General features: G+C 35.5%; 2 protein-coding genes across 2 annotated transcripts; both read right to left on the reverse strand.

The window, feature by feature from the left end:
• Window positions 1–353: 353 nt before the first annotated feature.
• Window positions 354–1214, reverse strand: LOC119809738 (putative olfactory receptor 8G2). The gene has a single exon (XM_038322810.1). It carries the CDS (start codon window positions 1212–1214, stop codon window positions 354–356), a length of 861 nt encoding a protein of 286 aa, XP_038178738.1.
• An 8068-nt stretch (window positions 1215–9282) lies between these two features.
• LOC119809612 lies at window positions 9283–10206 on the reverse strand. The gene has a single exon (XM_038322539.1). It carries the CDS (start codon window positions 10195–10197, stop codon window positions 9283–9285), a length of 915 nt encoding a protein of 304 aa, XP_038178467.1. The 5' UTR covers window positions 10198–10206.

Here is a 10206-nt window from a genome sequence, read left to right on the forward strand (position 1 = left end):
TTTATTATTTGTATAAAATTACATAGAAATTGCATATAAATAAATTATCACAGAATTCTATTTTTGCATTATTAAAAGGATTTTCTTTAAAACTTAAAATCTTTTGACTTACTTATACATATTTCATCATATTTAATTATTGCAATCCAAGTTCATAAAAGGTTAACATAAAGTGAATTCTGGAGAACTATAACATAAAAAAGTATGGTAGATATTTCCAAAACTTAAAAAAAAACTCTAAAAATGGCATAACTAAGATAATCAAAGGTCTATATCAATTTACAATATAATCTGTATCATTTCATGAATGTATTCTTCTGTCAAGAATTTTCTTAAGAGCTGACTTGACATCCTTATTTCTCAGGCTGTAGATCAATGGGTTCAGCATGGGAACAACAGTAGTATAATACAGATGATACTTTTCCTTGGTTTATGGAGCTGACTGAAGATGGCTGTAAGTACATGAATGCAAGAGAACCAAAAAAGACAGCAACAGCAGAGATGTGGGAGCTGCAGGTGCTGAAGGCTTTGGTCCTGCCTTCAGTCGAACGAATGCGTAGGATGCTGACAATGATAAATATATATGAAGTAAGGATGGTCAAAGTAGGAGTGAAGATGTTTATTGCACTTAGTAAATGGACCAATAATTCATTGATATATGTGCTGGAGCAAGCCAGTTCCAAGAGTGGAAAGAGATCACAAAAATAATGGTTAATCACATTGGTCTTGCACAAAATGAGTCTCAACATGAAACCTGTGTGAACTGATGACCCAATAAAACCCAAAGTATAAACTCCCACTGTGAGCCAGAAGCAGAGATGATGAGACATGACGACATTGTAAAGTAAAGGATTACAGATGGCAACATAGCGGTCATATGCCATTGGAGCCAACATGTGACACTTTGAAATGGCAAAAAAAGAGAAAAAGTAGAGCTGAGTCATGCATCCAGGGTAGGAGATGATGTTCTTCTCTTTCACAAAATTTTCCAGCATTTTGGGGGTAATTACAGTGGAATGGCAGAGGTCAATGAAGGACAGATTGCTGAGGAAATAGTACATAGGCGTGTGCAGGTGAGAAGTGAGCCAAATCAGTGTGATCATGCCCACATTGCCCACCACTGTGATGATGTAGATTCCTAAGAAGAGGAGGAAGAGGGGCAGCTGTAGAGCTGGCTGCCATGAGAGCCCAGCCAGGATGAAGAGAGTTACCATTGAATGATTTGCAGCATGCCCTTTCCTGTCAGAAGTTTAAAGAGAGAAAGTTCACCAAGTGGGTGACTGTCTGTTTGTGTGTATGCACATGTGTGCTTAGAACTCTTGTGGAGATCATTATTTTATCCCTCCACAGTTTAGGTAACATACTGTATGAACTCTTATACTCCTTATGTGGTTCAATCAATGACCCATGGTCAAATGTATAACACAGAAAAACAGGTCTTAGAATCAAGAGAGATCAGAGAAATCTTTAAAAACACTGAATTAAATGTTTTTCTATATCACAAGACAGATTATCATTGGGGTCTCACTTTCTTTCAAATATTAAAATACATTATCTTCCTGAATAGTGACTAAATCTACTTTTGACCGATCGTAGAGAATATTTGCAAATGTTTTCTATTATTTCTTAACATAGGACTAACCCATGTACAAAGTAGTGATTGACCCATTTTTAACATTACAATCCCAAATCAAAATTATGTCCCAATTTTTTTCACACAGTTCCACTGACTCTTGAAGATAGGAATATTACTGCCTTTCTGAGAATACCAATTTTATCCATTTTAGATTTTCAATGAATGATAGATTTTTATATCTTTCAGACTTGAAAACCTTTAGGAAATGAACACGATAGCTCAAAGTTATGCCATGGTTTCCATCAGATAAACTGCTGACTCTGGCTGGTCTGCATAAATTGAAGTTCAGGATTGAAATGATACAATCTGAGAAATATTTACACTTGTAAATTACCAGAAGAATTTTGACATAAAATATTTGCTATGTTCTATTTTGCTCATTTTTTATATTTATAGAGTTCATAGAATTTGAATGGAGTATCTGTATTTATTGAGAAAATTTAAACAGAAAATTACCCTAAATGTCATGATTTCCTGGTGCCCTGGGAACTTGCAGGTAAAGACAGCCACAGGATGGATGCCACTACAATGAGCACTATGTGGAGAAGAAACGGTAGAGTAGGAATAGAGTAGTGGGGTTTGGTTGTGCACTGTGGAGAGAAGAGGGCAGGAAGAACCAGGACAGTTAGGAACAAGGCACTTGGAGTCATGTGATGTTCAGATTTGTGCAGCTGCCAAAGGTAGTATTTGGATCCTTGGCTGGGTGCCAGATAGCTCATCTGGGTCTATGTTGATGCCCATGGCCCATATTACAACTGAATGAATTTCATATGCCAATGGTGGACCATACTATTGCCTGTAAGTGCCATACTGAACTTAGTGGCCTGAGCTGCTAGCAAAAGCCATGGTAATGTCTTGATCCGTGCTGGAATTGAGAGCCATGTCTGGGTCCATGGGCCTATGCCAGGGTCTGTGATGGTGTCCATGGCCAGGTTATTCCCAGGAGTCCTGGGAAAGGCTGGCCCTGGTGTCCTAGCACCAGAGAGCTGTCCCTGCTTCTTGCAGACTACATCAACAGGAAAGCTGCCCAACTCCTGGTGTATATAGCCCCAGTGGCATGAGAGTAGCATATCTGGCCCCGACTCTCCATGGACTTGGGAGAACTATGCCCTTTGACAGACTCTGCAACTGCAGAGCTGACTCCAACCACACCATGTGTGTTGGAGAGCTGGCCCTGATGGTGTGAGCATAGGAGAGGTGGTCCTGACCCTTGACTGAACTGGGTGATCCCAATGGACATGGAATGATCAACTGAGTCACCATCCAGGCACGTTCTGAGTTGGTCCTCCCAAATATCAACTCCATCTATGACACCCTGAAACACATGAAGGGACAGGACCTAAGGAACCATAGCATAAGGATCTCCATGACTTGGGGCAAGAGAAGTTTCGTTAAGGACCCAGTCTTAAAAGTTTATTAGAAGTCAGAAGCATAGTAAAGAAGAACAACTCATTGCAGTGAACTTTTACAAGTAAAGCTGTTTGAGAAAAAGGTATATACTACCTGATACATTTCAGCTCCTGAATTCACTATAAACAAATGAATTATGGAAATGTGGAAAAGACAGAGGATAAAATTGGGTTTTGTTTGTTTGTTTTTTATTACTTTGTAGTTTCTCCTTTTTTTTTTTCATTTCTCTTTGTTTATTCATCTTGAAGGGTAGAGGCTAAAGGGATGGAGGGCATACATGGAAAAACTAGAAAATGAATGGAATTAGGGTGCAGGATGTAAAATTCCTAAAGCATCAATAAACATTATTTTAATAAAAAAGAAAGGAAAAATAAATTCTACCCTAAATTTGATAATCCTAATCAGATATATGATTCTTATAAAGACTGACACAACTTTTATTGGCATTTGCTAATGAATAAAATTGGTTATGGAAAATAAAAATTCATAGTTTTAATGTCTAAGGACATTTGGCTTCATAAAAAGTGTCAATTAAATCCTATCACATGCAGAATAGTATAAATGATGGGGTGACTAACAGCACAAACACATATAACACACAACATTAATATCTAAATACTTGACTCATTGTTATTTTCAAGATATGTTGTAAAACTCACCAAACTTCATAAGAGCAGAATCATTGTTATCTATATTGTGTGAAATTTACATTGAATATTTACGTATGTGGGATTCCATAAACACTAGTAATGTCTTAAGATGTGCTCTAAGGGATTATTCTCAGAAATATATTTCATTCAACTACAAATACATTTTTGGAGGCTTTTACTTGTTGGTGTTGTGGTTTTTTTTTCTTAAGCATAGTTGTCTATCCCTCATACATAATACTTATAGTGCAGCATTTTAATACATATTATATTTTGCTTTCCATATTTTCTCGCATTTCAAATAAAGTTCAGTTTGCAACTTATTTTATAAAATGATTAATATTACCATCTAACAAAGAAGTTTTATTTTTTTATTCTGACATATAACCTGATTACAAAAGAGGAAATGTGGACATTCCTCAATTTTAATACAAATAATTAATTTAGAATTTTTTGTAAAATCTTATTCAGAAATCCTATATTATAATTGAACTTCTGAAGATGTTTAATACTGAGAAGCAGAATTAATAATACAATGGTCTGTGTACCCAAGAATATAGTTTTTTTTGCTTACATGTACACACACATACAGCTTTTATGATTGTAACTTAGTATGCCAGAATCTCTTCCTCATGAATCTATAAGTTGAATAAAGGGCTTTGAGTCATGCCTTGCTTGTGGTACTTCTGAAAAGCTATGTATTCTGTTGAAAATTTCTGAATGAATCTTACAATGAACAGTCAATCAAAAAAATCTGTGACAAAATCTTGTACTGCTACAAGTGAAAGAGGTAAACAAGCAGCGCTTGCCATGATTTTCCCCAGCAGGAGACAGAAGAGGCTGCTGAAGCCTGTTCATCAAGAAGCACTGCTCCTAGAACTCACATGTGTAGTACACATTTATCCATGTGCATCTCTGTATAGATTAGGAAAGAAATAAACACAGAAGATTATGAAATTACAAACATAAAGCCTGAATTTCAGACCTACCCTCCTTCCCAGAAAGCATGGAGGTCTGCATTTTTCATCTCCATTCTTCTGAAGGGAAACTGACTTTGAGGGTTTTAGCAAGGCCTACTCACAAATGTTCTTTGAGTGACCAGTCTTGATCTCTGATGAGGATGACACACAAAGTCACTTGTCCTTTTACAAAGCCTCGAATATCTGAGCGTTTTATACACTGGATAGAGATACTAATAGCTATCAGGAGAAATGATGATTAAAAAGTTCCCAATAGAATATGATTCTATTCCTCAACTCTTGGGAAAATGAACAATTAGGACTCCATATTCCCTGGTTGGTACTAACCCAACCTTGCCATGTAATTGTCCTTTCCTCTCATGAGACTGAGGGTTTAAACAGGAATGAAAGGTTTCATTAGAGCTAAAGCTACTTGAACTAAATTGTCTTTAAAAACTCTAAATTTAAGGAAATTATTATACCTACACTACAGGAATTGCTAAATGTAATTACTAGCAAGAGAAAAAAAGAGAAAAGTAGGCCCTAGTTCTAGAGTACTAGAGAGCTCACTAGGCTGGACTGATGTGGTAATTATTAAAGCTCTGCACGCCAAAATTAACCTCTGATGACATCAAAAAGCATTTATTCAGGATGACACCTGGGAAGCCTTGTACTGATAGACAAAATTAGGAACAGTGAAAATATACGTGTGCGTGATACAAAATAAAAGTTTCACATAATAAATTATTTGTTGAAAAGTTACATGTAGTGTTATATTGTTTTTAAAATAGTGTCACCAAAATGGTATTATGATTAGCTTCCCAATTCCCATCCTGACCTCCAGCCCTACCCAAGTGTCATCATTCCAGTATGTGTGTGTGTGTGTGTGTGTGTGTGTGTGTGTGTATTTCCATTTATTTCTGAATCTGTGTTTTTTAGGTCAGAGTAATCTACCATGAAAAGGTAGTACAGGATCTTATAAGAGGCTAATAATCCTTCTTCTAGCTTTAGTATCTTATAGTTCTTTGTTTAGGTGTGGAACTCTGTGAAATTTACCCCTTCAATAACACATGTCTGTTAGTTTGGCCATTGTTCTGGTATTGTTTATGCCATCATTTTTAGGACAGACAATTTCACAACATACTTCCTAATATTTTGTCTCTTAGAAGTGTTCTAGTCCATATTCTGCGATTTCTGTGAATCATAGATGCAGGAGATATGGTGTAGATCTTTCCATTAGTACTGGATTAAAAACAATGAAGCCCTGATCTCTGCATTGTATATAGCTGTGGATTTCTCTGAGGGTCTCTATTTGCTGTAAAGAGGTTTCTTTGATAGGCAATGATAGCTATATGTATTTTTGTATATAAGGATAAGTTTGTAAAGTAGTACCGCGATGTAATATAATATATAGTAATATATTACAATAATATTGTGTAATATTTTAATTGTATTATGTTGTAATAGTATTATATTAATAAGTTGGGAGGAGGCACAAATACACCAAGGTAGAGTGATAAAGTCCCAAATTTTCAGATAACCATTATTCTATATTTATCTAAATTATACACAATACAAATTAGTATATATAAATGCATGCAAACACACACAAACACCACACACAAATATATGGAATTAGGTCACAAGGTCTGGCAATACTATGAACAAAATCAGAGAGTAATAAAAACACCCAGTACCAGGCATGAGCCATGTCTTTCTAATGATTGATCAGACAAGTCCAAATAAATCCTAGGACAATATAGATTATTGCTGCTGAAATTGTTTGCCTCTCAGGGGTTGGATGTAGGTCCCTTTTGCTGAAGAAACCATTTATCTAGGACACAGGACTCAGATTTTCTAGCCAGATATAATTTGAAGGACTCTTTCTTGCAGTCTAGCTTCCATGATATCAGAAAATGCAGTATAATCGGTGAAAAGAGTGAAACAATCAACTGCTCTACCCAGTTGTAGCACCAATAAACCAAAACAATGACCAACATGAAAGATATCTCTAAATTACAATAGTCTCTAAATTAAACACCACATGTTTATGACAATCAAAAGCTTTCTGCTTAGTTTTAAGGACAACTAAGGAGGCATGAAATCATTACTGGTACTGGAAATTTAGCTAACATTTCAGGAATAGTGAGGTCGTAGATCTTAGAAGAGAACCAATGTGAATACTAGAGCACCATAATTCCTACCATATTCTAAACTTCAAGTAAGTGTATCCATCAACCCTTACCAAAACATTTCTATTTATAGCAAATAGAGACCATCTCAGGAAATCACAACCAGACACAGTACAAAGACATACAGATCCTGGGAAGCTCAGCCCCAATGTATAAATCTACATCACAGCTCTGCATGTATGGCTCAGGGCAGAAAGCAGAAAAGGAAGGAGAAAGATTGTGAGTACCACAATGGAGAAAATGTGGTGTGAAATAATCTTTCCCAGAAACGATACCATAAACGAAACCGGAACATTAGCAATATCTACAGAAATGTTAATGCAGAATGGGTGGAATTCTCACAGGTTCCTGCTCTGGATAAATGACGTAGAAAACTAACAATGTTGGAGAAGGATGAGTTAGTATCTCCCAGGTTTTAACCTACAAAATTTTTACTCAATAAAAAGTAATCAGCCATCTAACAACAAAAAAACAAACAATAAAAAAACATAATCAGCATGCTGTAGTTGTACATTTTTGCATATGTGGGTAAGACAATAACAAAAAAAGGCAAATAATGAAATATTTCTATCATCATAAACTTGTAGATTAGAGGAAAATATTTGAACACATTCATCATATGTAAGAAAAACCAAACTTTGATCAATCAGATTGATTATGTCTTAAAATCTGCATTTCTTATAAGCATCTCACCATTCATATTCCTTGACAAGCCACATTATGATAAACAGGTATGAAAAATTTAGAAAATACACTGACAAGTTGCATATTATTTATATTAAGATTAGAAAGTTTAGAATAATACAGTTGTTGCATTGAACAAAATGTTTGATTTCTTGCAATGTATAAATCTTTGATTTCTGTACTTCACTAAAATCGATTTTCTCTTTTATCTTTCGATGACTTTTAGTTAGGTTGACAAGTGTGTCCACTAAAACACCATTTCCCTGCCTCATTTACTAAAGACTGTTTGTTTCTAGACTTCTATCTATCTGTCAGACCTATCAGTGTTTCTACATATTGTATGAATCATCAGGTTGTGATTGGGAAATGATGTAATACTTAACTTTTGGAGCTTCTTGTTAATTTAACTGCTTTTTTCCCCCAGGGATAAGGAGAAAACTGTGGTTGTGCTGGTACATACAGGCACAAAATATACACAGTTCTGTAATTCTAATTTGACTGTATAAATGAGATAGAAAATAAGATAAAAACACTTAAAATATTGCTTTTCAGAGCCATTAATTTTTGATGAAAATCTCATTGTTTTGTCTGCTTAAACAGTTGAATAAAATACCATTGTCTTCGTATAAATGTTTAGGAGTGGTACTGTTGGATATTAGAAAAGGAGCTGCATATTTAAATATCTGAGAACAAGCCAAATCAATTCCCACAATGGAAAACTAGCTGCAGTCACACCATGGGTGAAAAAGAATTCATTACCACACAGAGGCAAGAATTTATTGACACTTTCTTTCTTAAGATTTTATTTTTATGTGTGTGAGTATTTTTCTTACTTGTATGTATGTGCCATACATCCAAACTTGGTGCACAAAACGTCCATAGAAGGTTTTGAATCCTCTGGACTAGAGTTACAGACAGTTTATAGAGTCATAAGTAATAAAAATGGGTTATGTGTAAAAAGCAAAGTGTATAGCAGAGACAAAACACATCCTCTTTCGAACAAACTTATTGATCAGGAATGTAAGTATATGAATATACCAAGTTGTGAGAGCTGTGCCTGTTGGAGTACTGGATATGCCCATAGTTGACTGAGTGAAGAGGAAACGTACAACTAAAAATATATACAAGACAGAGAAGGTCAGCTTTGTGACAAACATAAGAAATGTAGCAAACTAGATACTCAGGAATTTGTTGAAAGATATCTTAGGGCAAGACAACCTCAAAAAGGATGGTGATTTCTGAAATAGTGGCTGACCACAGAAAGTTTTGAGAAAGAAATTCTAATTATGCAGATTATATGATCTAACATGTAATTATACCCATACATGAACTCCTAAAATCAAGTAAATCAGATGGGAGATAAAGGTGTCAGAAAGCAAGGGGCAACACATGTTAAAATAACAGATATCATTTTTTGCTAATGAATTTGTTAATAAAGATTAGAATTTTTTATTGGTTGTATAAAATTACATTAAAATTTGCATATACATAAATTAGCATGGAATTCTATCATTGTATTACTAAAAGAATTTTCCATTAAAACTTATAATTCTTTTAATTTAATTACTTATATTTCTTCAGATATAATTATTGCAATCACAATTTATAGAACGTTGACACAAAGTGAATTCTGGAGATCTATAATATATAAAAGTGTAGTAGATATTTTTAAAACTTAAAACATAAACTCAAACAAAGACATGTCCAAAATAATCAATGGCCTATATCAATTTATAATAAAATCTGTAATCATTTCATGAATGTACACTTCTATTAATAATTTTCTTAAGAGCTGACTTGACATCCTTATTTCTCAGGCTGTAGATCAATGGGTTCAGCATGGGAACCACAGTAGTATAAAACACAGATGACACTTTCCCTTGGTCCATGGAGCTGACTGATGATGGCTGTAAGTACATGAATGCAGCAGAACCAAAGAAGACAACAACAGCAGAGATGTGGGAGCTGCAGGTGCTGAAGGCTTTGGTCCTGCCTTCAGTCGAACGAATGCGTAGGATGCTGACAATGATAAATATATAGGAAGTAAAGATGGTCAAAGTAGGAGTGAGGATATTTATTGCACTTAGGAAAAGGACCAATAATTCATTGATATATGTGCTGGAGCAAGCCAGTTCCAAGAGTGGAAAGAGATCACAAAAATAGTGGTTAATCACATTGGTCTTGCACAAAATGAGTCTCAACATGAAACCTGTGTGAACTGATGACCCAATAAAACCCAAAGTATAAACTCCCACTGTGAGCCAGAAGCAGAGATGATGAGACATGACGACATTGTAAAGTAAAGGATTACAGATGGCAACATAGCGGTCATATGCCATTGCAGCCAACATGTGACACTCCGAAATGGCAAAAAAAGAGAAAAAGTAGAGCTGAGTCATGCATTCAGGGTAGGAGATGATGTTCTTCTCTTTCACAAAATTTTCCAGCATTTTGGGGGTAATTACAGTGGAATGGCAGAGGTCAATGAAGGACAGATTGCTGAGGAAATAGTACATAGGCGTGTACAGGTGAGAAGTGAGCCAAATCAGTGTGATCATGCCCACATTGCCCACCACTGTGATGATGTAGATTCCTAAGAAGAGGAGGAAGAGGGGCAGCTGCAGAGCTGGCTGCTTGGAGAGTCCAGCCAGGATGAAGAGAGTTACCATTGAATGATT

The sequence above is a fragment of the Arvicola amphibius genome, chromosome 3, assembly GCF_903992535.2.
Source record: "Arvicola amphibius chromosome 3, mArvAmp1.2, whole genome shotgun sequence".
NCBI classification, from domain to species: domain Eukaryota; kingdom Metazoa; phylum Chordata; class Mammalia; order Rodentia; family Cricetidae; genus Arvicola; species Arvicola amphibius.

Bases quoted from the DNA above. Each gene is read 5' to 3' on its own strand.
- LOC119809738 (XM_038322810.1), bottom strand. From the start codon at position 1,214: ATGGTAACTCTCTTCATCCTGGCTGGGCTCTCATGGCAGCCAGCTCTA.
- LOC119809612 (XM_038322539.1), bottom strand. From the start codon at position 10,197: ATGGTAACTCTCTTCATCCTGGCTGGACTCTCCAAGCAGCCAGCTCTG.